The 27,555-nt window shown below is 38.0% G+C and overlaps 1 protein-coding gene across 4 annotated transcripts; it reads left to right on the forward strand.

The window, feature by feature from the left end:
- LOC115850189 (guanylate-binding protein 6-like) lies at nt 1-27,555 on the forward strand. Of its 4 annotated transcripts, none has more exons than XM_060303080.2 (14): nt 5-169; nt 11,459-11,675; nt 12,476-12,603; nt 14,856-14,965; nt 15,168-15,364; nt 16,720-16,965; nt 17,701-17,981; nt 18,710-18,922; nt 19,849-19,951; nt 20,288-20,481; nt 21,428-21,619; nt 23,312-23,414; nt 23,751-23,944; nt 24,896-27,555. In XM_060303080.2, the coding sequence occupies exons 2-14, from the start codon at nt 11,486-11,488 to the stop codon at nt 25,121-25,123; spliced, it is 2,379 nt and encodes a 792-aa protein (XP_060159063.1). In that variant the 5' UTR covers nt 5-169; nt 11,459-11,485; the 3' UTR covers nt 25,124-27,555. The 4 variants fall into 4 exon arrangements, 3 of the variants coding, with proteins under 3 accessions (XP_060159072.1, XP_060159063.1, XP_060159066.1); XM_060303083.1 differs by having other exon boundaries at nt 20-128; XM_060303089.2 differs by lacking the exon at nt 21,428-21,619 and having other exon boundaries at nt 1-169.

Consider the following 27,555-nt stretch of genomic DNA (forward strand, 5'->3'; position numbering starts at 1 on the left):
ACAGCATGAATTACTTTCAATTTCAGTTTTATCCCGTTACTCTACTGGAAGGGGAGACTGGCTTGCTCAGTCTGTTTTAGCTTTGATAAAGGAGGGACAGAAAGGTGCAAGGAGCAAGTGAGCAACAGGTGAGAGGCAACTGGAACTGTTCTTGGTGTGTGTGGAGCAGGTATGTCTATCTCTTTTATGTGCAACCCCAAATTGATTTCTGATTCAAAGTGACAATTGAGAGAGGGTAGGTTGCCTATTGTCTGGGGTGCAGAGGTCTATGGCTGGCTTCAGTTTGGAGGACGCTCAGCTTCTCTGGATCAGTAAGGTCTGCAAAGTGACGGGCACACTCTGTCTCCCTGGATGTGCTGCTCCTCGAAAGAGTCCTCATGGGAGTTTGCCTGTCTTGCTTTATCCAGCTCTGTGGCTGGCATTAGAATTCAGAGAATAAGACAGTCTGTGCGGGGCTTCCCTGGTGGCGCAGTGGTTGAGAGTCCGCCTGCCGATGCAGGGAACACGGGTTCGTGCCCCTGTCCGAAAAGATCCTACATGCCGCGGAGGGGCTGGGCCCGTGAGCCATGGCCGCTGAGCCTGCGCGTCCAGAGCCTGTGCTCCGCAATGGAAGTGGCCACAACAGTGAGAGGCTTGCGTACAGCAAAAAAAAAAAAAAAGACAGTCTCTGCCAAGGAGGTTATAGGCAATTATCATCTGAAGAGATTGTTTCTTTTAATCTTTCTATCAGTCATACTTAAGAAAGCTTCGTAGCGAGAGCTCTGAAAATATCTATGTAGAGATACATTTAGTCCCCACATAGCTGATTTTTTATTAGTTAAAAATTAAAAATCTCTTCAAAACTCTCTCTTTTTCCTTCTCTCTCTCTCTGGCTCCCCCTCCTCTCTCTCTTCCCTCTCTCTTCTCCCCCACGCCCTTGTGTTTGTTGGTTTGTTTTTCATAGTTACATTGGAGTCTTTTGTAGCATTTAAAAAATCTATACAATCTGGGTTTAACAACCCCTCTGGATGATTCTTCTGTAGATCAAATTTTGAAAACCACTCCTGAGCAGGGCTGAACAGTTGTACTTTGTTAATTGAAGTTAAAAATTCTGTAGCCTATTCACAGCTAAGAAATCACAAATCTGTTTTTTTTGTTTTTTGTTTTTTTGGAGCAAAGAGAACAAAAAAGCAGTTTATTGAGGCAAAGGCAAAAGGAAACACTCAGAGGAGAGTGTGGGGCACCCCTGCAGGGTTTTTTGATTCCCCCTTTTATCTTATTTTTAGCCCTTTGAACGGGTGGGGTCTTTTTTTTTTAACGTTTTTATTGGAGTATAATTGCTTTACAGTGGTGTGTTAGTTTCTGCTTTATAACAAAGTGAATCAGTTATACATACACATATTATCCCCATATCTCTTCCCTTTTGCGTCTGCCTCCCTCCCACCCTCCCTATCCCACCCCTCCAGGCGGTCACAAAGCACCGAGCTGATCTCCCTGTGCTATGCGACTGCTTCCCACTAGCTATCTATTTCACATTTGGTAGTGTATATATGTCCATATATACACTACCACTCTCTCACTTTGTCCCAGCTTACCCTTCCCCCTCCCTGTGTCCTCAAGTCCATTCTCTAGTAGGTCTGCGTCTTTATTCCCATCTTGCCCCTAGGTTCTTCATGACCATTTTTTTTTTTTTTAAGATTCCATATATAAAGTTGTTTGCAGTTATTCCTCTCACATCTTCCTACAGCTTCCTTTAGTCTTCACTCTAAAGAGGGGACTGGACAACTGCAGAAATTATAATGTAGCTGCTAGAGGCCCATGTTTTCCTTTGTATTCTTTACTCCCCACACTGAAGAATTAGACAAAAGGAGATGGTGCAGGAGCAGTGTTTGAATTTGCTTGCTGCTTTGCTCTGATAAAAAATTTCTATTTGTAGGCCTTGTTTCTTAGTAACCTCGAGTTCACAGACTGTGTTCAAACGCACCCAACGGACCAACTTGTTCACTGCAATTATTACGGATAAATCTCCATCTAATTCAACAAACATGTACTGAAATCCTATTTCGTGTCACATGCTATGCTCAGATATAAGCTTATAGTATTTAATTTCATTATCAAAACATTCTCCAGGCGGGACCTATAATTTTTCTCACATTACCCCTATAATTATCTTTCTTTTTAAATTTAATTTTATTTATTTATTTTTATACAGCAGGTTCTTATTAGTTATCTATTCTATACATATTAGTGTATATATGTCAATCCCAGTCTCCCAGTTCATCCCACCACCACCACCACCCCCAATCTTTAAAATTGTCTAGGTGAGACTCCTTGTTTAAGGCCACATGAGTAGTAACTGATAGAGCTGTTTTCTCCGGTTTTTTTTTTTTTTTTGATAATATTAGATGTATCTTGAATACTTGACCTATAAATATAAAACTGAATATTTGAGATATTTGAATATTATATCATGTTTGTATATTCTGATAATGAAACATGCATAGATATTATAGGAAACTTTTAACATAATAGCAATCAAAAATATGCTAGGAGACCCATGGTATAATTGTGCTTTTAATACTTAATTTTTCAAATCAAACTTTGCCTTGGAAAACAATGACAAGGAAATCCCATATCCTTTTCACCTAGCTTTACCCAGTGGTGATCTCTTGCTAGATTTGCTTTCTCTCTCTAAATACATGTATATCTCTCTCAATGTAATATAAAATGATATTTGCATTTTTATTCTTATTCTCATTTCTGGGACTAAGTTGCAAAAAAACCTGACCCTTCTCAGCTAAGTACTTCAGCCTGAATCCCTTAAGATACAAGACATTCTCCTGTCTCCTGCCTTCTCTTTTTGAAAGGGAGGCTGCATCCTTTTTATTGACCTCATTCCCACACAGCTGCTGCTTCTTCTACTTAACACTCTTCTATACCTGCAGGTAAAAGATGAGCACATAGGATCACACTAAAGTGTTAGCACATTTTGGTGTATGATGGTCACTTGAAAGCTACCACTGGCTATTGATAAAGGAACTTATAGGATAACCAATGTCTTTGCAGAAGATTATTCTGCCAATTAATTGGTTGCAGTAGCATGGCACAGAAAAATAGATTGTCTGCTTTTTTTTTTAAACTTTTTATTGTGAAAAAATATATTTAACATAAAATTTACCATTTTAACCATTTTACTTAGTTCAGGGGTACTAAGTACATTCACATAGTTGTGCAACTATCACCACTATCCAACTCCAGATATTTTCACCATCCCAAATGGGAACTCAGTACCCTTTAAATAAACAAAAACTCCTCATTCCCTCTCCCTGCAGCCCGTGCTAGACACTATTCTACTTACTGTCTATTCATTTGACTATTTTAGGTAGCTCATATAAGAGGAATCATATTATATTTTTCCTTTTGTGTCTGGCTTATTTCAGTTAGAATAATGTCTCCAAAGTTCATCAATGTAACATATTAGAATTTCATTCTTTTTATAGCTGAATAATATTCCATTGTATGACTTGCCACATTTTGTTTATCCATTCATCCCTTGATGGACATTTGTGCTGTTTCACCTCTTGGCTAATTTAGATACTGCTGCTGTGAACATTGGTGTACAAATATCTGTTCAAGTCCCTGCTATTAATACGTTTGTGTATATACCCTGAAGTGGAATTGCTGGATCAAATAGTAGTTCTATGTTGAATTTTTTGGTGAACCACCATAGTGTTTTCCACAGTGGTTGCATCATTTTACATTCCCACCAGCAATGCACAAGGGTTCCAATTTTTCTACATCCTGGCCAGCACTTGTTTGCCTTTTTTTTTTGGTAATAGCCACCGTAATTGGTGTGAGGTGGTATCTCATTGTGCTTTTGATTCATATTCCCCTAATGATTAGTGATGTTAGGCATCCTTTGATGTGTCTATTGGCTATTTGTGTATCTTTGGAGAAATGTCTGTTCAGGTCCTTTGCCTATTTATGAATCACATTTTCTTTGCTGTTTTTTTTTTTTAATTTGTAAATTTTTATTCTGTAGGAGTTGTTCCACTTGTAGATGTGGTGTATCTGTGGGGAGGAAGGTGATCTCTGCGTCTTACTCTTCCGCCATCGTCCAAGAAGTATCCCACTTTGATATCTGTTTTTAGTAATATGACTTCTCTTTTTTTCTTAGTCAGTCTAGCTCAAGGTTTGTCAATTTTGCTGATCTTTTTGAAGAACCAATGCTTGCTTTTTAAAATTTTGTCTATTGCTTTGCTGTTGTTTATTTCTGCTTAATCTTTATTATTTCCTTCATTCTGCTAGCCCTGAACCTTGTTTCTTTCTCTAGTTACTTAAGTAGTAAACTTAGGTTGTTGACTTGAGGTTTTTTCTTTTTTATTGCAATCATTTACAGTTATAACTTTCCGTCTTAGTATTGCTTTTGCTACATATTATAAGTTTTGTTATGTTGTGCTTTCATTCTCATTTGTCTCTAAATATTAACTAATATTTCTTGGAATTTCTTCTTTGACCCGTTGGTTAAGAGTGTGTTGTTTATTTTCCACATGCTTGTGAGGTTTCCAGTTTTACTCTAGCTATTAGTTTCTAGTTTTATTCCACTGTGATCAGAAAAGATACTTTGTATGATTTCAGACTTTTTAAAATTTAAGGTTTGTTTTGTGGCCCAAAATATTGTCTATCCTTGGAAGTATTCCATGCACACCTGGGAAAATGTGTATTCTCCTGTTGTTGAATAGGAGTGTGCCATATATGTCTGTTAGGTCCAACTAATCTGTAGTGTTGTTCAAGTCCTCTATTTTGTTATTGATCTTCTGTCTGGTTTTTCTACCCATTATTGAAAGTAGGGTTTTAAAGTCTCCTGTTATTCTTGAGTGCTCTGTTGCTCAATTCTGTCAATGCTTGCTTCATATATTTTGGAGCTCTGATGTTTGAGGCATATATATTTAGAATTGTTTTATATTCCAGTGACTTGACTCTTTTACCTATTCATAATGTCCTTCTCTGTCTCTTTTAATAATGTTTGAAGTACATTCATTCTCTCTTGCCTCATGTAGGTATAACCACCCCAGCTCTCTTTTCACTGCGATTTGCATAGAATATCTTCTTCCATTCTTTCACTTTTAACCTGTGTGTGTCCTTAGATCTAAAGTGAGTTAGACAACATGTAGTTGGAGCACTTTTAAAAAAACATCCATTCTGCCAATCTATGCCTTTTCATTGGAGAGTTAATCCATTTACATTTGTTAGGGGGAGTTTTATCTATCTGCATTTAAAGTAAGTACTGATATGGAAGAACTTATTTTTGCCATTTTCGTATTTATTTTCTATATGTCTTATTGATTTTTATTTCTAATTTTCTTCATTTCTGCCTTCTTTTATGTTTAGTTGATTTTTTTTGTAGTGACATATTTTGATTCCCTTTGTATTTCCTTTTGTGTATATTCTATAGATATTTTCTTTGTGATGGCTGAGGTGATTACAGTAACACTTATAATATCTATTTTGAAAAGGTGCCAACTTAAGTTCAAATGCATACAAAAACTCTACTTTTTCATTGCTCTTCCTTCCTCCACTTTATGTTATTAATGACAAAATTACATCTTTATATATTGTCTATCCATTAACATAGATTTATAATTTTTATGTATTTGTTTCTTATATACTGTAGAAAAAGTGTAATTAAACCCCCAATTACAATAATACAGGTTTTTATATTTACTGATAAATTCCCTTTCCCAGAGATCTTTCTATATTCCTATGGTTTTCTGGTTACTGTCTAGTGTCCTTTATTTCAACCCTTTAGCATTTCTACCAGGACAGGTCTAGTAGTAATGGATATCTCAGCTTTTCTTTACCTGGAAATGTCTTAAGCTCTACCTCATTTTTGAGAGCAGTTTTTATGGAAAGAGTTCTTTTTTCTTAAAAAAATTTTTTTTTAAAAATTGAAGTATAGTTAATTTACAATATTGTGTTAGTTTCAGGCATACAGCATAATGATTCAGTATTTTTGTAGATTATATTTTATTAAAGGTTATTATAAGATAATGGGTGTGATTCCCTGTGCTATACAGTATATCCTTGTTGCTTATCTATTTTATACATAGTACTTTTTATCTGTTAGTCCTATACCCCTAATTTGTTCCTCCCCTCTTTTCTCTCCCCTTTGGTAACCACAAGTTTGTTTTCTACATCTGTGACTTTGTTTCTGTATTTGTTTCTGAATATACATTCATTTGTATTATTTTTTAGTTTCCACACATAACTGATATTATTTGTCTTTCTCTGTTTCACTTATTTCACTAAACACAATATTCTCTAGGTCCATCCATGTTGCTGCAAATGGCAGTATTTCATTCTTTTTACTGCCAAATAATATTCCATTGTCTATATACTACAACTTCTTAATCCAGTCATCTGTTGATGGGCACTTGGGTTGCTTCCATGCCTTAACTATTGTAAACAGTGCTGCTATAAACATTGGAGTGTATGTATCTTTTTTGAATTAGAGTTTTCATTTTTTCTGGATATATACCCAGGCATGGGATTGCTGGATCATATGGTAGTTCTATTTTTTGTTTCTTAAGGAATCTCTATGCTGTTTTCCTTAATGGCTGCATCAAATTACACTCCTACCAACAGTGTATGAGTGTTCCCTTTTCTCCACATGCTCTCCAATATTTGTCATTTGTGATCTTTTTGATGATAGCCATTCTGACTGGTGTAAGGTGATAGCTCATTGTGGTTTTGATTTGCAATTCTCTAGTAATTAGTGATGTTGGGCATTTCTTCATGTTCCTATTAGCCATCTGTATATGTTCTTTGGAAAAACGTCTACTCAAGTCTTCTGTGCACTTTTTGATTGAATTGTTTGCTTTTTGAGGTTGAGTTTTATGAGTTGTTTGTATATTTTGGATATTAACCCCTTGTTGGTCACATCATTTGCAAATATTTTCTCCCATTCTGTAGGTTGTCTTTTCGTTTTGTTGATGGTTTCCTTTGCTATGCAAAAGCTTTTAAATTTAATTATGTCTTATTTGTTTATTTTTGCTTTGATTTCTTTTGCCTTAGGAGACTGATCTAAGTAAATATTGCTACAATTGATGTCAGAATGTTCCACCTATGTTCTCTTCTAGGAGTTTCAAGGTTTCACGTCTTACATTTAGGTCTTTAAACCATTCTGAATTTATTTAAGTATGTGGTGTGAGGGAATGTTTTAATTTCATTATTTTACATGTGGCTTTCCAGTTTTCGCCGCACCACTTGTTGAAAAGACTGTCTTTTCTGCATTGTATATTCTTTCCTCCTTTGTCACAGATTAATTGACCATATGAGTGTGGGCTTATTTCTGGGGTCTCTATGCTGTTCCATTGAGCTACATGTTGTTTTTTGGTGCCAGTACCATGTCATTTTGATTACTGTAGCTTTATCATGTAGTCTGATGGCTGAGAGGGTTATACCTTCAACTCTACTCTTTTTTCTCAGGATTGCTTTGGCAATTCAGGATCTTTCATGGTTCCATATAAATTTTCAGATTGTTTGCTCTAGTTCTGTGAAAAATGCTTTGATAGAGATTGCCTTAAATTTGTAGATTGCTTTGGTAGTATGGCCATTTTAATAACATTAATTCTTCCAATCCAAGAGCACTGGATGTCTTTCCATTTCTTTGAATCATCTTCATTTCCTACATCAATATTTTATAGTTTTCGGAGTATAGTCTTCAACTCCTTTGTTAAGTTTATTCCTAGATATTTTATTTTATTTTTGATGTGATTTTAAATGAGATATCTTTATTTTCTCATACTAATATTTCTTTATTAGTGTATAGAAATGCAAGAGATTTCTGTTTATTAATCTTGTATCCTGAAACCTTGCTGAATTCATTTATTAGTTCTAATAGTTTTTGGGTGGAGACTCTAGGGTTCTCTATACAGAGAGTATCATGTCATCTGCAAATAGTAACAATTTTACCTCTTCCTTTCCAATTTGGATACATTTTATTTCTTTTTCTTGTCTGAATGCTGTGGCTAGGACTTCCAATACTATGTTGAAGAGAAGTGATGAGAGTAGGCATCCTTGTCTTGTTCCTGAATTTAGTGGAAGGCTCTCAAGTTTTCACTGTTAAGTATTATGTTGGCTATGGGTTTCTCATAAATGGACTTTATTATGTTGAGATATGCTTCCTCTATACCCACTTTGACAAGAGTTTTTATCATGAATGGATATTGAATTTTGTCAAATGCTTTTTCTGCATCTAGTGAATTGATCATGTGATTTTTGTCTTTCCTTTTGTTAATGTGGTGTAACACATTGATTTGCCTGTATTGAACCATACTTGTGACACTGGAATGAATCCAACTTGATCATGGTGTATGATTCTTTTTATGTATTGTTGATTTCAGTTTGTTAATATTTTGTTGAGGATTTTTGCATATATATTCATCAAAGATATTGGCCTGTAATTTTCTTTATTTGTGGTGCCTTTGTCTGGTTTTGGTATCAGGGAAATGGTGGCCTCATAGAATGAATTTGGGAGTGTTCCCTCTTCAATTTTTGGAATTGTTAGAGAAGGATAGGTATAAGTTCTTCTTTATATGTTTGGTAGCATTCCCCAGTGATGCCATCCAGTCCTGGATTTTTGTTTTATGGTAGATTTTTTGTTTGTTTGCTTGTTTTTACAGATTCTATTTCACTTCTAGTGATCGGTCTGTTCAAATTGTCTGTTTTTTCTTGATTCAGACTTGGCAGTCTCTATGTCTCTAGAAGTTTGTCAGTTTCTTCCAGGTTGTTCAATTTGTTGGCATATAACTATTCATAGTATCCATTAATGTTATTTTGTATTTCTTAGGTTGCAGTTGTTATTTCTCCTCTTTCATTTCTTTTTTGTTTATTTCGGTCCTCTCTTTTTTTCTTGGTGAGCCTGGCTAGAGGTTTGTCAATTTTGTTTATCCTTTCAAAAAGCCAGCTCTTGGTTTTGTTGATCTGTTCTATTGTTTTTTGATCTCTATTTTATTTATTTCCTCTCTGATCTTTATTATTTCCTTCCCTCTGCTGACTTTGGGCTTTGTTTGTTCTTCTCTTTCGAATTCTTTTGGGTGGTGGGTTGTGATGAGTTGCTTCTTTCTTGTTGATTTCAAGATTCTCTCTTTGTCTTTTGACAGTTTTATTATAATACGTTTCAGCATGGGTCTCTAATTATTTATCCTATTTGAGTTGTTGAACTTCTTGCATTTGTAGATTCATGTTTTTTCATCACATTGGGAATTTTTAGTGATTATTTCCTCAAAGAATCTCTCTGCCCTGCCTCTCCACTTATGCTTCAGTGACTTCCGTAATGCATGTATCTGTCTACTTGACAATATCCCATAAATCTCTTAGGCTATATTACTTTAAAAAATTCTTTCTTCCTTCTGCTCCTGAGACTTTATAACTTCAGATATCTTAGCTTTAAGTTTGCTGATTCTTTCTTTTGACTGCATAAGTCTAATCCCATCTAGAAAATTTCTAAATTCAGTTATTGTATTTTCCGGTTTCAGAATTTCTACTGGGTTCCTTTTTATTATTTTTATCACTTTGTTGATTTTAAAATTTTGTTCACATATTGTTTTTCTTTTCTTTCTTTTTTTTTTAGAAATGTGTGGATGGGATGGAGTTACAGCTTATTTATTTATTTAATGTTTGGCTGTCTCAGGTTTTAGTTGCAGCATGTGGGATCTTTCGTTGTGGCATGCAGGCTTCTCTCTAGTTGTAGTGCATGGGCTCCATAGCACATGGGCTCAGTAGTTGCACCATGCAGGCTCTCTAGTTGTGGTGTGCAGGCTCCAGAACGCGTGGGCTCTGTAGTTGAGGCATGCGGGCTCTTTAGTTGTGCCGCACGGGCTCAGTAGTTGAGGCACATGGGCTTAGTTGCCCTGCAGCATGTGAGATCTTAGTTCCCCAACCAGGGATCGAACCTGTGTCCCCTACATTGGAAGGCAAATTCTTCACCACTGGGCCATTAGGGAAGTCCCCACATATTGTTTTTCTGGTATTCTTTAGTTCTTTGTGTTTTCATTTAGCTTTCTGAGCATATTTAAGAAAGTTATTTCAAAGTCTTTGCCTAGAACACTTAGTGCATGTATTTCTTCAGGGGTGTTTCATACTACTTTATTTTCTTCCTTTGAAAGGGCCACATTTTCTTTGTATGCCTTGAATGGGCATACATTTCTTTGTATGCCTTGTGATTTTTGTTTTGTTGTTGCTTTTGTTGAAAATCGGGCATTTATAAAAGCAGCTAACTTTCCCATTCTTTGCATACTGGCTTTGTGCCAAGGAATTCTTTCACTAAACTGGCCCTTGGTTTTGAGGCTTGGGATTAAGCTAAAGAGAAACCATAAAGTCTTTTTAGGCTTTTCTGAGCATGCATCTTCCCTGAACCTGTGTGTGCCTTTTCAGTTTTCCCCTGTATATGCTGCTTTTAAATATCTTAATTTCCCAAAGTTTCTCTCCTTGGGTCTTTTGATCATCTATTGTTTGTCTCCACCCTGAAAAGGAAAAATTCAATTTCTCCTCTCAACTTTCTATTCTCCATACTTCACTTCTGGTCACCACATATCTGGGCATTTTTTTCACACTAAGCATTTCTGACACTAATTTCCAAGAGTTAGTCCATACCCCACAGGTTAAGGGCTCAGTCCCACAAGACTGCCCCCCAGTTCAAATGCCAATTGCAAGTCTAGGTTGTCACCTGGACTTCTAACTGGCTATACATTGGAGGTTCCCACCATCTCCTCTTCAGTTTCAATAATTTGCTAGGATGGTTTACAGAAATCAGGAAAAACAGTTTACTTACTAGATTACTGGTTTATTAAAAAAGGATACAACCCAGGAACAGCAAGATAGAAGAAATGCATAGAGAAAGGTAAGAAAGGGTTGTGGAGCTTCCATGTCCCCTCTAGACATGCCATCCTTTGACCACCTCCATGGTCATCAAGTCAGAATCTCTCTGAACCCTTTTAATTAGGGTTTTTCAGTTTTTTAAATGAAGTCTTCATTAAATAGGGATGGTTGATTAAACAATTAGTCATTGATGATTACACAACTTTCAGCTGTTCTCTGATCCCCAGAGGTTGGGGGATGAAGCTGAATGTTCCATGTCTCTAATAGCATGGTTGGTTCTTTTAAGTATGCGTTTAGGTGGGTATGTACTTTATGTATCATAGGGCTTGGTATATTCTAGGCCTTCAGTGTGTAGTAACAATAACTTGAATTTTATTATTATTATTGAAGTAAAATTATAGAGAGTGATAATAGCCTGTGTTTCACTACAAACCTCATCAGAGATTTGAGGGAATGATGGAGGGAAGCCTCTGTAGTCTGCTAATTCTAGGTTAGCTTTCGTCTCATGGAAAGTACAGAATTCTTACCAAGTCCAACGTTGACAAGTGCTTGTATGACTCTGAGTTAGGGAATGACTTTATAATCTTATTTCTACTAGGAATCACTTCTAGGTTAGCAGGTTGCCATGGCATCTGGACCCAACATGATGGACCCCATTTGTCTGGTGGAAAATGACAATGACCTGCTGTCAGTGAACCAGGAAGCTCTACAGATTCTTGAGAAGATTTCACAGCCATTGGTGGTGGTGGCCATTGTAGGACTGTATCGTACAGGCAAATCCTACTTGATGAACCGTCTTAAAGGACAGAACAATGGTGAGTGTTATACTTGGTCAGGATCCATTTGTTTGACTCTAGCTGATATCTCAGCCTCTTAATTTTCTTCCCTGGTCATGTGAAGGGAGAACCAAATTCCTCTCAATAAGCCACCGTTTCACTTCTAATTCTCACCACTAAATCACTACCTTATTGTGATCTGTTATCATATTTTTTGTTTTATTCCTATAAAGCAATATTTCTCCTATGTATGCAAAAAATCCTACCTTCTTCTACCTGCTTAAGTACTGGGCTCTTGCAATTGTGTCTTCTCTCTCTCTCGAAACACATTTTGCTTTTCTATGGGATATTCTCATCAACATATAAAGATGTTTCATTATGTATTATCTTAAAAACCCTTCCTGGACTTCATATCCTATTGTGGCTAATACCTCTTACCCTTTTCAAAAATTATTTTGTCTGGCAAAAAGTATAATCTCAATTTCTTTTTTCCACTTTTTTACCTGCCCATATTTTACTGCAATCCACTTCTCTCTGTCTCTGAACCTCACCATTCCTTCAAAATACTCTTCTTATGGTTACCTGAGACCTCTGTTTTGTCTGATTCATGGATACCTCTTTGTCTCCTTGTTGATCCCTTGCTTGGCGTCATTCTCACAATTAATATCCCCTCCTCCTTGAAATAGGTGACAGACAAAGTAGGACATTCTTGAGGAAATAGAGAAAGCACCATGTTGTATGCTGGGGTACTTAAACTCCAGTAAGTCTGACTTTGTAGCCCCTGGGCTGCTTAGATTATCTGCTGTAACTGAATGTTGCTTTCTCCCCTCCCCTTGCAGGTTTCCCTCTGGGCTCTACAGTGCAGTCTAAAACAAAGGGCATCTGGATGTGGTGTGTGCCTCACCCTTCCAAGTCAGACCATACCCTGGTCCTTCTGGACACAGAGGGCCTGGGCGATGTGGAAAAGGTAAGGCAGAAAATCACAGATAAATCCTTTTTATTCTGGATTTTCTCCTTATTGCTTGATGATCATACACATTTAACTGCTGTTGTCTATTTGTAAAGTCTAGAAATCACCTATAGTAAAGGAGGCAGACTATGGTTTGTTTGAATCTCACTTCTAGGTAATGTATCATGGTATGTTAGATAAAATCTTTTATTTCTTGGCACTGTGTGGATGACTTGATTACATTTAATAAATAATTGTTGAACAACCGAATTCTAGACCTTTGGACTTAGTACTGTAGATATCACTGACCAAAATAAAGGTCCTGTCCTCAAAGAGTCTTTAGTCCAGTTGACAAGGCCGCACATATGCAGTCGGGTTTAATAAAGTATGATTGGTAAAGAAGCAGGTTGGAGAGAGGAAGAAGTGCTGCGTTGCAATCTCCAACTTCTGTCAATTCCATGTGAGCTCTAGATTGAAAGGTCCTTTTGAGTTATCCTGAGCTGGGACAAGGGTGCTGATAAATTATTGGAAGCCTGCTCTGGAAGCCTTTCTAATTAAGAGGCCTGACACCTGAAGACTGTCTTTCACCAGCACTCCCAACAGCTGGGGGACTAAGTCCTTCAGTCTTGAAACGTGATCCAGGCAGCACTTCACAGTTTCCATAATTGACAGTTAAGTGTAAGGATGCCTTGGTAAGAAAGTGGAGAAACATCAACCTGGGAGTGAGGAAAGTTTTCTGATTCACCTTCTTAGCTACCAGATGAAGAATGTATTTGAGGGTTAGAGTTAAGAGATGGGTTTATATTTTCTATGATGAAGTTCATCAACTACTCACAGAGCATTGTAGAATGCTGTAAGATACCTCTGAATGTGCTGTTTCTATAAAGGCATGTGTTTGTCCTACAAGAAACATTTTAAGATGGATTTTTGGTATTTTAGCTTTCTACTAATGGATGAAATAAATTACTTTTTTTCCACTTACTTTGAGACTTATTTGGAAATAGTATCTAAATTTCTATAGCTTTCTATTTCTTCCCAAAGGAGAATTAGAAATTCTGTATTTATTTAAAATCATATATCAAGCAATGATATAGTCTTGTTGTTGAAATAATTTATTGTTTGTCATAAATACCACTTCTTCTTATCCTAATTGATTATTTTTAAAAATTGCATTTTGGGGAAATAAAGTGATGAATAGATTATTTCCCCCCCAAACTCCAATATAGACTGTTCTTGACATGAATCACAGTTTTTGCATTTGTTCTAGGGAATAGCTTCACAACCGTTATAGTAGAAATGATCTCTGGATGTATGCTATTACTTAGACAGTGCTATGATTTATACAAACAAATTAGCCTGGCCTTTAAGGTCCTTCATCAGGCTGCACTAGAGTTCAAATGTACTTCTCCACTCAACCTCTGCTCCAGTCAAATGAAATGACTCTATTTTCATTACAAGACCCCTGTATTCTCCCATGTCTAATTTTGCTTCTGTGAGTGTTTCTATCTATGGGACCACCTTCATTTCTTCAATTCCACATTCAACCAATCCTTTAATACTCAGTTCAAGACTTTGAGGAGGCTTTCATACCATAGATTCTTTCTCCAGCTTTCATAGCTCTATTCTTCCTTGACAAATTTTAATTTAATATTATAGCTATAAGTTCAACTGCTTATATACACTACTAAGATGTAAGCTTTTTATAGGTATTGTCATCTTTGTTACATTTGTTGTTATGGATGTTTGTCACTCCTTTGAAATAGGCATCTTGAAAGGAATAATTGTCATTTTTAACATGGCTTTTTGAAATCTAAGAAACAGTAGGGAGCATTCAGTAACTACTTGCAGATATTTACTGATTGGATATAATTTAAATACCCAGTTATGCCAACTGTGGTATATTTTATATGGGCTATGATTAATAAATATTTGTAGAATAAATAAGTGCTAACAGTCATCATTGAATACATAATTACACACCAAGTACTGTACTCGATTTTATGTATATGTTATTTTACTTCATCCAATTGAGGGGAAAAAAAGCACTATGAAGATAAGAAGGATTTTATATATGAAAAAATTGGAAACATAAAAATGTCTTTGTAATTGTCAAAGCTGTTATCTGTATTTATGTTTCTCTTCAAACAATTTCTTTGCATGGTGAGTATGTCAGCTGAAATAATAAATGAAAATATGATAGAATAAGTGTATGAATGAATTTCTAATTTAGGAGTAAACTCCTAAGTCTTGTGTTCAAATGTGCTTTCTAGGGTGACCCTAAGAATGACTCGTGGATCTTTGCCCTGACTGTGCTTCTATGTAGCAGCTTTGTCTACAACAGCATGAACACCATCAACCACCAGGCCCTGGAACAACTGCAGTATCCTTCCAGGAACTGAACCACCAAGTTTCATTGAGTTTTTGGGAATGGAGATAGAGTCAGTTTCTCCTTCCCTGTTATTTAGCTGCCTTTAGTGGAGTGGAGGGGACTCACGGCAAAAGAGAGTGATTATAATACTTTTTAATTAGGGAAATGTGGGAATTGTGTGTAGGGGTTTTCTTTTCCTTGACCAAGTTCCTAGTTATGTGACAGAGCTCACAGAACTCATCAGGGCCAAGTCCTCTTCAAGATCTGGTGTACTAGAAGATTCCACAGAGTTTGTGAGTTTCTTTCCAGACTTTATCTGGACTGTACGGGATTTCACCCTGGAACTGATGTTAAACGGTCACCCTATCACAGAAGATGAGTACCTGGAGAATGCCTTGAAGCTGATTCCAGGTATCAGAGCATGGTCTGGACAGTGGATGGTCCAATAGAGGGTGGGATCTACTACACACCGTCCACCATCTCTGGGGCTGCATTTGTATTTGAGACTCGATCAAAGTCTGTAGAAACTGTGGCTGGAAAGCGGATTGCAAAGCTCTAGGGACTAGAGTCTAAGTTCTCTTAAGAAAAGTAAAGTGTAAGGTAAAGTGAAATTATTCAAAACCAATTTGTTTTTCATACCATTTTTAACTTAGCATCCAGATTACAATGGGTGCTAATTCTTCTAAAGACCAGACACTTGAGTTCCCTATTTTGGCTTCTGCTTTTTTTGTTGAGGAAAAAAACTGACAAGATACTTGTTAGACATGAAATTAAAATGAAAAGTCAATCTAATGAAAAAAAAAAGTGCATTTCACATAGCTAGGTATTATTTTTCTCAAAGAGGGAACTTTCTAATCCTGTATAGTATATCATCTACAAAATGACTTCATGTTCTAAGTAATCCTGAAGAAGTGTGTGTCTTTTCAATCTATGCCTTTTCAATATTTGCAATAATTTTTAGAACATTCATTTTACATTCCATATCACAGCTTTCTCCTAATTCCCATATATTTACCCATGCTTTAATTACAAATTAATAAATTATTTTAATGGGTTACATTTACCGTGGGTATATCTGACGAAATCTTGAAAGATATAACAATTCTGATTTATTCCTTTTTGTTTTCATTTTTCTGTTTATGCTTTCTTTAAATATTTATTGAGAAATTGGCTAGGGGGGAGAAGACAACTGTCAGATCAAACATAATCCTTTATGTCAAAGAGGTTATTGATTAGTGGTGACATCTTAAAATTACATTTTAGGTACATTTACCCTTCAGTGTTTTTTACTAAAAATTAGCTAACTCTGTACCAATTATTTTTTAGCATCAAAATCATTTCACCTAAATAATCTGGTGTCATTCCTAATATTCCTGATATTGTTCAGTATCCCTTTTTTGTGGCTCTTCTTTTTAGTCCCACAGCTCAATTCCTACATGAGATTAAGTAGAGCAAAAAGTTACACTTGACCTTTCATTCTTTTAGCCATTAGTTCAGTAAACATCTAATAGACAACTACTCTACCATGTGCAGGTCTGGGGATACCAGCCATAGGTTTCTTTTACTGGATCAGAAGTCTCCCCAAATTTCTCTCCAGAATTACATCATTGGTATAAGTTTGATATGCATAGAAGTACTGAATGTCTATGTTAAAGGAGTTATAAACATAGAAGACAGCAAAGATACACAAATCCCTGTCATAAAAACCATTAGCTCCCTTGTCCCAAGACTCTTCCCAGTCTAATCTCTGTTTTTCTGTCCCTCAGGCAAGAATCCCAAAGCCCAAACATCAAATCTACCCAGAGAGTGTATCAGGCATTTCTTTCCAACACGGAAATGTTTTGTCTTTGACCGGCCAACAAATGACAAAGAACTTCTAGCTGATATTGAGAATGTGTCTGAAGACCAACTGGATCCTAAATTCCTGGAACAAACAAACAATTTCTGTTCTTACATCTTCACCAATGCAAAAACCAAGACCCTCAGAGAGGGAATCACAGTCACTGGGAACCGTGAGACTCTTTTTCCCATTTCCGTGGGACCACTGAATATTTTATATATGTGTTTTTCAGTAGTTTTGTGTGATTCCGTATAGAATTTAGGTTTTACAGACATTCATACTCCATGAAGAAATGTGTATATTTTATACTTATCTTACTTTCGGAGATTTAAAAATCTCTCCCCCAAATTGCAAGTTTTGTCACTGAAATCTGTGGCTTCCACTGATCTGAAAAATTCCTACACTAAGAAAAAAATTCACTATCTGGGTATAAAAACAAAATTCCATTTTCTCAGGGGAAGTCTTGTATAGTAAGTGTTCTTCACAAGAGAATACAAAAAATATTTTGGGAGTTTACAGTGGTCCAAAAATAAATATTAGCCCATAAATCACTGAAAAATCCATTCAAAGCCCCAGAATTGGGAATAAATATAATCTGATATAATCTGATATACCCTGTCTCATCTAATACCTCTGTAATCTATCTTGCTTTCAATATTTCAGATATCCCCTAGTATTTTACATACAGGTAAATTTTTAATTTTTTTCAGCCCTGTGGGCTGGAAAACCATAAAAATGAAGAGTCAGTAGGGAAATGAAGGTAGGGATAGTAGAAGGGGGAAGTGGTGTGTGTGTGTGTGTGTGTGTGTGTGTGTGTGTGTGAGACCTTAGAAATGTAGCCTCAGAATCCTGGTGCCTATTGACTGATAACTTAATATTTATCCCTTAAATGTCCTGGCTTATTCAGGTCTGAGGACTCTGGTTGTGACCTATGTGGATACCATCAATACTGGAGCTGTACCTTGTTTGGAGAACGCAGTGACAACTCTGGCCCAGCTGGAGAACTCAGCGGCCGTGCAGAAGGCAGCCGACCACTACAGTGAGCAGATGGCCCAGCAACTGAGGCTCCCCACGGACACGCTCCAGGAGCTTCTGGAGGTGCACGCAGCCTGTGAGAGGGAAGCCATTGCAATCTTCATGGAGTGCTCCTTCAAGGATGAAAATCAGGAATTCCAGAAGAATCTTGTGGTAATTTCTCTTAGTATTTACTATTTGTCCCCTTCTCTTGAAGAAGGGGAGAATATGACAGAATGAAGAGGCATCTGTCAAAAGCCTAGCAGAGCCTTTATTGAACCCATGGCTCATCCCTCTCTCAAGGATAAAGTAGTCTGTGTTCCCATCAGGGATATAGGGCTTCAAAGGACTACATTTCCTTCTTTTTTCTGCCAAGCCTCAGGCAGTTTATCTGGAAATGTCTCTCAACTCTGATGTAAAATCAGTATAGATATCTTCATAAAGTAAATACTTCTGTGGATTCCAAGGCTGTCCAGAGCATCCAAAAGTCATTCTGAAGCTGGTTTCTCTTCCTGTGAACACATTCCCATGACCAGCACCCAAAATTTCTCTTATCAGCCCTTCATTCCAGGCCATTTTCAACTTAGGTTGCTCCTTGTATCATTGAATATAGAATCACTGAATGTTGCAGCTGCAAGGAACCACAGAGATTAGATAATGTGCCTCCAACATTTCAGATGAAGAGCCTGAAGGGAGGCTTAGAAACTTTCCTGTGGTCTTACAGAGAGTTTTCAAGATTGTGAGTAGATCAGATCTTGTGATTGCTGTTTTATTCCCTGTACTCCAACAGAATGCTTTTCTCCTGAGGACCACAGTCACACCAGTCCTTCTACCAGATTCCTTGGAAACGTATCTCCTCTGTTCCTTGCTTCTGGTGACATCTCTCTACATTTCCCTTGCAGGAAATCATAAAGGATAAGAAGGAGGGTTTCTTGCTGCAGAATGAACAGGCATCTGTCAAATACTGCCAGGCTAAACTTCAGGAGCTTTCCAAGGCCCTAATGGAAAATATTTCAGCAGGCACTTTTTCTGTTCCTGGAGGTCATGAACTCTACAGGAAAGCAAAGGGAATGGTTGAAAGCGAGTATTGCCAAGTGCCCAGGAAAGGAGTGAAGGTGAGGAATAAGGGGAGCATGGGAGTCTACAGAATAGAGTCAAGGGGGGTTCCTGAAAATCTGAAAGCACAGCACCAGGTGTGGGTAATGAGAGAGCATGGGCATATCATGACAGTTTTAGCTCTTGAGGTCCATACAATGTTCTTTATTCCTGAGGAGAAATGTCCATTCCCCCAAAATGACTATGGATTTCTAAAGTTCACGAGACAGAACAGAAATTGTTCATTTCTTCATCCAACAACATGCTTTTTGATGTGCCAAGTGCAGACGATCTACAAATCAGAGTCTTTGTACTCAAGGCTGATCACAAGAGAGGAAGTCCAATACACAGACAATTGCATACAAAGTTATAACTCTTGTGAACCTGTGAAAATGGGCTACAAAGGTGATAGTAACAAATGTAATAATAAAAAAGTAATAATGATAGTAAGAATGCAGCTGACATATTTTGAACTGTTATTGCCTAGAGCCATAATGCTAAGCTCTTTCGCTAGACTCTTTAATCCTTCAAATAACATTAAGAAGCATCTACGCTTATTGTCAACATTTTAAAGATCTGAACGGAGAGGCTTAGCAAGTTAAACTAACTTGCCTAAAGTTACAGACAGCAAGTAGCAGAGGAAAACAGCAGCACATTTTAGAGGCAGTATTTCACATTGGGAAGAGCAATATAGGAAAGCACCAGACATCCTGGGTTTGTAGAACTGAACATAGTTCTGACTGGCTGGAATCTGGAGTGGGTAGAAGGAAGTACCATGGGGCTAGATACTGGAGGAAGACAGGTCACTGTAAGGAGCTTAGGCTTGTTGTAGTGAACCACTGTAGAATTTTAAACATGAAGCAAAAATTACATGGACATACTTGTTTTTGCAGCACTAATCTCCTCAATGGAATTTTAAGTTCTGTGCTCCTTCTTGGTTCCTCAGGCAAACGAAGTCCTCCAGAACTTTCTGCTGTCACAGGTGGCAATAGAGAAATCCATCCTGCAGGCAGATAAAGCCCTCAGTGATGGGGAGAAGGCTGTAGTAGGTACGGAGTAGGGCTCTGGCAGTCCCGCAGTTCCCTCTGACAGGTGTGAGAGCAAAACCTTCCTGATAAGGAAGAAGGAGCCTCTTCTCCATCTGTGGGATAGCTCTGCTACATCCAAAAACAGCAAGGGGAGTTGTGGTTGGACATGGTTAGATGTCAGCCAGACAGAGCCTCTCCCATCACATTCTGAAATGTGCTCTTGGTGGTGTGGACACGGGGGGCGGATTTCAGAGATTTTCTACCTCCCTTTCCAATTTTATTTGGTCTCTGAGGTCAGGAGGGTAGAGATCAGTCCTTACCTTATTTTCATCCCTCTCTAAAACCTTCTTGGGGCAGAGGAGCAGGCCAGGAGGGAGACAGCTGAGAGGGAACAGGAGCTGCTGAAACAGAAACTGCAGGAGCTGGAGCAGCAGACGGCAGCACGACAGAGGAGTCTCCAGGAAAACATAGCCCAGCTGACAGAGAAGCTGGCGAGGAGAAGAGAAAAGCAACTGAGAGAGCACAATATGATGTTGGAGCATAAGCTGAAGGTAGGTCAGGCTGTGGCCTTAGTAGTGCTTGACGGTCATTACCCTTGTACATCAGGAAGGGGTGGGCGAAGGTTACAGCAAGACTAGGGAGGGAAGCACCGCTGCCATTTACTGCTTGTGATATATTAAAACCCTGAAGCCTTTGAATCCTTCCAAAAAGCCTTTGAGTTCTACTGTATAAGTAGACTCTGGAGAGTTGAGCATGATTATGGCCCCTCCAGTCCCCTGGAGAATATAAATAGTGTTTGGATATCCATTTTGAGAATTTTTAAATGATCTCATGAGGCTTCATTAAACAGATATTCCAACCACATATATTTGATATGAGCAGCAACTGGCTTGCTTTACCAGGATCATTGCCGATTACCAGGAACCTTGCTACCACCCAGAGACCCTGAGGTAGATCTATGCTGTCATAAAACTATTGGAAATGTCCAGACTTAAAAACATAGAGAGGCAACGGCTTCTAAACTTGCTGCCTTGTCTCCAGGTGTGGATAGATACCCAAGCTATCATGTGACATAGAGGGAATTTTCTCACTGTCCATCTGGATGTGTTTATAACAGATTTCTATGATTTGGGTGACTGCACCATCTTGAGTGGGACTGAGAATCAGTGCAATCAGACCAAGGTTACCTCTCGCCTCTCATTTTTTGGCTGGAACATATATTTGTCCTCATGTCAGGCTTAGCTTTTTGGCAAAACCCAATGGTATGTGAATATTAGTAAGGCTGTAAACTATACTTTCTCTTAGTGTTTAGGTCCAAACCAGTAGATATTCTGTGTTACAAAATTCTCCTTTCATGACTGAGTAAGAAAGAACAATTTTAGCAGTGAAACAAAGATAATTTGCAAAGTTTTAAAGTTTGACAAAACGTAATCCTTGAAAAAAAATGGGGATTTAAAAAGTTTTACTTCCCTTCTCTCACTTTTTTTTTTTTTTTAGGTCCAGGAAGCTCTGCTTAAAGAAGGATTTAGAAAGAAATCTGAGGAGATGAATGCAGAGATAAATCATTTGAAAAATATGATTGATAATACTAAAGATGATGATACTCCCTGGCTGGCAGTAGCCTTGGACAAATTTGGCAAAGAGATCTCTTCACTATTGTGCGCTCCAGGCAAACTTCTTGGTCATTTTGTGAGTGGTGTGAGCTCCCTATTTAAAACGAAGTAGCTCTTCTTTTAAAGAAATTATAGATACACAATATATGTACATGCTCTGGCCTATGTTTGGTGTGAATGCTTTTCACTTTCATTCAGCAAATCTTTAAATATAAAAAGTGGTTACTAGAAAATATCAATGCCTGGCCCACATTAGATAGAATAAATGCACTTTGACATAGCATGTTCACTTTTAGGAAATATATGTGTGCAAAATCATATATATGTATATATACATACATACATACAAGAGGCCCGTTGAGGCATCCCTTTTAATGGCAAAAGATTGGAAACTATTTAAATGTCCATCTATATAAATTGGTAATATACATTTTCCATGTACATATACTGGAATACTATGTAGCCAGTAAAAAAATTGATAGTGGAGGTTTATATGTATAAATATAGAACAACCTTGAAGATATATAGTAGAGTGAAAAAAATGAGGTACAAAACAGTTTGTATAATCTGTTCACCATAAAAAATGCAATTCTTATGTGCACTCATATATATGTACACATAGAACGCCTCTGGAAGATTCATTAGAAAGTGGTATCATTGGTTCCTTCTGGGGAGAACAGCTTGGCATTCGTGATGGAAGGGACACACACTTTTCATTATATCCTCTATCTTCTCAATTTTGTAAAGAAAGCTTGTATTATCATTTCTCAAATGACAAAGAAAACATAAAGTATAATACTAAAAATGATAATAAATGGAATGTGAAATTGACTATTAGATGATGAAATTGCTCATTGCTTCTAGAAATGACATCAGTCTGTTCAAAGAGTTGGATCAGAATACTAGAAAGCATAAAATTTGCATCCTAATCTTGTTTTCACTTTGGCTGTGTTTTTAATCCCTTATATTTCTTCAAAAAGAAGGTATAGGGCTTCCCTGGTGGCGGTGGTGGAGAGTCCGCCTGCCGATGCAGGGGACACGGGTTCGTGCCCCGGTCCGGGAACATCCCACATGTCGCGGAGCGGCTGGGCCCGTGAGCCATGGCCGCTGAGCCTGAGCGTCCGGAGCCTGTGCTCCGCAACGGGAGAGGCCACAACAGTGAGAGGCCCATGTACCGCAAAAAACAAAAAACAAAAAAAACAAAAAACAAAAAACAAACAAAAAAAGGAGGTATAAACTTTCCTGTTACCCCTTGAAATCTCAGCTAGAGGAGAATGCAGCTGACATATTTTGAACTGTTATTGCCTATAGCCATAATGCTAAGCTCTTTCGCTAGACTCTTTAATCCTTCAAATAACATTAAGAAGCATCTACGCTTATTGTCAACATTTTAAAGATCTGAACGGAGAAGCTTAGCAAGTTAAACTAACTTGCCTAAAGTTACAGACAGCAAGTAGCAGAGGAAAACAGCAGCACATTTTAGAGGCAGTATTTCACATTGGGAAGAGCAATATAGGAAAGCACCAGACATCCTGGGTTTGTAGAACTGAACATAGTTCTGACTGGCTGGGATCTGGAGTGGGTAGAAGGAAGTACCATGGGGCTAGATACTGGAGGAAGACAGGTCGCTGTAAGGAGCTTAGGCTTGTTGTAGTGAACCACTGTAGAATTTTAAACATGAAGCAAAAATTACATGGACATACTTGTTTTTGCAGCACTAATCTCCTCAATGGAATTTTAAGTTCTGTGCTCCTTCTTGGTTCCTCAGGCAAACGAAGTCCTCCAGAACTTTCTGCTGTCACAGGTGGCAATAGAGAAATCCATCCTGCAGGCAGATAAAGCCCTCAGTGATGGGGAGAAGGCTGTAGTAGGTACGGAGTAGGGCTCTGGCAGTCCCGCAGTTTCCTCTGACAGGTGTGAGAGCAAAACCTTCCTGATAAGGAAGAAGGAGCCTCTTCTCCATCTGTGGGATAGCTCTGCTACATCCAAAAACAGCAAGGGGAGTTGTGGTTGGACATGGTTAGATGTCAGCCAGACAGAGCCTCTCCCATCACATTCTGAAATGTGCTCTTGGTGGTGTGGACACGGGGGGCGGATTTCAGAGATTTTCTACCTCCCTTTCCAATTTTATTTGGTCTCTGAGGTCAGGAGGGTAGAGATCAGTCCTTACCTTATTTTCATCCCTCTCTAAAACCTTCTTGGGGCAGAGGAGCAGGCCAGGAGGGAGACAGCTGAGAGGGAACAGGAGCTGCTGAAACAGAAACTGCAGGAGCTGGAGCAGCAGACGGCAGCACGACAGAGGAGTCTCCAGGAAAACATAGCCCAGCTGACAGAGAAGCTGGCGAGGAGAAGAGAAAAGCAACTGAGAGAGCACAATATGATGTTGGAGCATAAGCTGAAGGTAGGTCAGGCTGTGGCCTTAGTAGTGCTTGACGGTCACTACCCTTGTACATCAGGAAGGGGTGGGCGAAGGTTACAGCAAGACTAGGGAGGGAAGCACCGCTGCCATTTACTGCTTGTGATATATTAAAACCCTGAAGCCTTTGAATCCTTCCAAAAAGCCTTTGAGTTCTACTGTATAAGTAGACTCTGGAGAGTTCAGCATGATTATGGCCCCTCCAGTCCCCTGGAGAATATAAATAGTGTTTGGATATCCATTTTGAGAATTTTTAAATGATCTCATGAGGCTTCATTAAACAGATATTCCAACCACATATATTTGATATGAGCAGCAACTGGCTTGCTTTACCAGGATCATTGCCGATTACCAGGAACCTTGCTACCACCCAGAGACCCTGAGGTAGATCTATGCTGTCATAAAACTATTGGAAATGTCCAGACTTAAAAACATAGAGAGGCAACGGCTTCTAAACTTGCTGCCTTGTCTCCAGGTGTGGATAGATACCCAAGCTATCATGTGACATAGAGGGAATTTTCTCACTGTCCATCTGGATGAGTTTATAACAGATTTCTATGATTTGGGTGACTGCACCATCTTGAGTGGGACTGAGAATCAGTGCAATCAGACCAAGGTTACCTCTCACCTCTCATTTTTTGGCTGGAACATATATATGTCCTCATGTCAGGCTTAGCTTTTTGGCAAAACCCAATGGTATGTGAATATTAGTAAGGCTGTAAACTATACTTTCTCTTAGTGTTTAGGTCCAAACCAGTAGATATTCTGTGTTACAAAATTCTCCTTTCATGACTGAGTAAGAAAGAACAATTTTAGCAGTGAAACAAAGATAATTTGCAAAGTTTTAAAGTTTGACAAAATGTAATCCTTGAAAAAAATGGGGATTTAAAAAGTTTTACTTCCCTTCTCTCACTTTTTTTTTTTTTTTTTTTTTAGGTCCAGGAAGCTCTGCTTAAAGAAGGATTTAGAAAGAAATCTGAGGAGATGAATGCAGAGGTAAATCATTTGAAAAATATGATTGATAATACTAAAGATGATGATACTCCCTGGCTGGCAGTAGCCTTGGACGAATTTGGCAAAGAGATCTCTTCACTATTGTGCATTCTAGGCAAACTTCTTGGTCATATTGTGAGTGGTGTGAGCTCCCTATTTAAAACGAAGTAGCTCTTCTTTTAAAGAAATTATAGATACACAATATATGTACATGCTCTGGCCTATGTTTGGTGTGAATGCTTTTCACTTTCATTCAGCAAATCTTTAAATATAAAAAGTGGTTACTAGAAAATATTGATGCCTGGCCCACATTAGATAGAATAAATGCACTTTGATATAGCATGTTCACTTTTAGGAAATATATGTGTGCAAAATCATATATATGTATATATACATACATACATACAAGAGGCCCATTGAGGCATCCCTTTTAATGGCAAAAGATTGGAAACTACTTAAATGTCCATCTATATAAATTGGTAATATACATTTTCCATGTACATATACTGGAATACTATGTAGCCAGTAAAAAAATTGATAGTGGAGGTTTATATGTATAAATATAGAACAACCTTGAAGATATATAGTAGAGTGAAAAAAATGAGGTACAAAACAGTTTGTATAATCTGTTCACCATAAAAAATGCAATTCTTATGTGCACTCATATATATGTACACATAGAACGCCTCTGGAAGATTCATTAGAAAGTGGTATCATTGGTTCCTTCTGGGGAGAACAGCTTGGCATTCGTGATGGAAGGGACACACACTTTTCATTATATCCTCTATCTTCTCAATTTTGTAAAGAAAGCTTGTATTATCGTTTCTCAAATGACAAAGAAAACATAAAGTATAATACTAAAAATGATAATAAATGGAATGTGAAATTGACTATTAGATGATGAAATTGCTCATTGCTTCTAGAAATGACATCAGTCTGTTCAATGAGTTGGATCAGAATACTAGAAAGCATTAAATTTGCATCCTAATCTTGTTTTCACTTTGGCTGTGTTTTTAATCCCTTATATTTCTTCAAAAAGAAGGTATAAACTTTCCTGTTACCCCTTGAAATCTCAGCTAGAGGAGCCTTCACTTCCTCTCTTTGAGTTACACTTCTAAGGTATTGGAAGAAAATTACTAAACATTAAGAATATGCACTGGTGAGAGGAATCCCATCATTCTTGAATGTTCATTGATTGACTCTCTGCTGCAGGCAAGGGCCAAAGATGTGATGTATCGTTGAAGAACTGGATGCCCTGATAGTACTGGGGATTATAGACCCTGACGCATGGAGGCCACCTGTTAGCATTTAAACATCAGAAGCCCAAGTACATACCATAGTGATGAGAATCATGGTTTGTCTTAGCTGAGGCTGCTATAACAAAATTACCGTAGACTGGGTGGCTAAGACAAGAACGTTTATTTTTCCCCGTTTCTGGAAGCTGTAAGTCCAAAAGCACGTGCCAGCACTGTTGTGTTGTTGGTAAGGGTCCTCTGGCAGCTTTACAGATGGCAACTTTCTTACTGTGTCCTCACATTTTTGGAAAAGGGAGGAGGCGGGTAGAGAACCTAATGATTCTTTGTTATAAGGGCACTAATCAGATTCATGAAGTCCCCATACTCATTACCTAATTTCCTCCCCAAAGACCCACTTCCAAGTACATTGGAACATTGGAAGTTAGGGTTTCCTCAAATGAGTTTTGGAGAACACAAGCACTCAGTCTATAATGTGGTTGGAGTGGCAGCCAGCCAGACCTGAGCAGAGAAACCTCTGAATATGGCAAATAGAACAGGGTGTCTGTAGAGTCAAAAGGGAGGGGAGGAAACAATCAAATGGAGACAAGGATGTTTACCAGGAGGCTGAGAGGTAGCCTCGATAAAAAAGACACCGTCCGTAGTCTTGATCTAAACCAATTTCAGATCATGAACCTATCACCTGGAGGAGAGGGCAGGATCCCAAGAGAAAGGACTCTGCAACTCTAGAACAAGGTTAAATGATAATGATTTCCCCAGTCCCCCTCCTAGGGGACCTCTGGAAATTCACTTGGTACCTGTGTGCTGGGAAATGGGAATGGCCAAACGTTTCGGTGACTCTTGGAATCAGGATCCAAGTTTGCAGTGATACTCAGATCCTGAAAAGACTTCACAGTCTCCCTGTTAAAGTAGAGGCACACAGGATCCTGGTAATAAATGCAGGCTTGGCTCAGGTGCCATGCAACTAATTTGATCTCATATTTGTTTTCAAATAAAAGTAAAGTTCATCTGAGGACAGAAACGGTTACATATTTTTCTGTACATCTTCATAGAGTATGTTTAGGCACAGAGTGTACTACATAAGAATCTGCTGGAAAAACAAAAGACTGACACATGTGTGACTTATCATGCCAGATTTCTAGGAACACTCTAAGCGTCTTTGGTAATAGTTCGGATTTTACACACTAGATTAAGGTCTCTAAGGTGACCCTTTAAACCTTTAAGGTCTTAAAGGCTAGCAGAGCAAAAGAAACTTTTCTGGTGTAGTCTTCTCAGTGCCTTCATGTATCACAGTCTCTGTGCCTCTGCAAGGATGTTAACACGTCTTCACTGGAGCTTTTTTTTTTTTTT

This window comes from Globicephala melas, chromosome 1 (genome assembly GCF_963455315.2).
Source record: "Globicephala melas chromosome 1, mGloMel1.2, whole genome shotgun sequence".
NCBI lineage: Eukaryota > Metazoa > Chordata > Mammalia > Artiodactyla > Delphinidae > Globicephala > Globicephala melas.

Bases quoted from the DNA above. Each gene is read 5' to 3' on its own strand.
- LOC115850189 (XM_060303080.2), top strand. From the start codon at position 11,486: ATGGCATCTGGACCCAACATGATGGACCCCATTTGTCTGGTGGAAAAT. The intron at 11,676-12,475 runs GTGAGTGTTATA...CTCCCCTTGCAG, and splicing joins TCTTAAAGGACAGAACAATG to GTTTCCCTCTGGGCTCTACA. The intron at 12,604-14,855 runs GTAAGGCAGAAA...TGTGCTTTCTAG, and splicing joins GCCTGGGCGATGTGGAAAAG to GGTGACCCTAAGAATGACTC.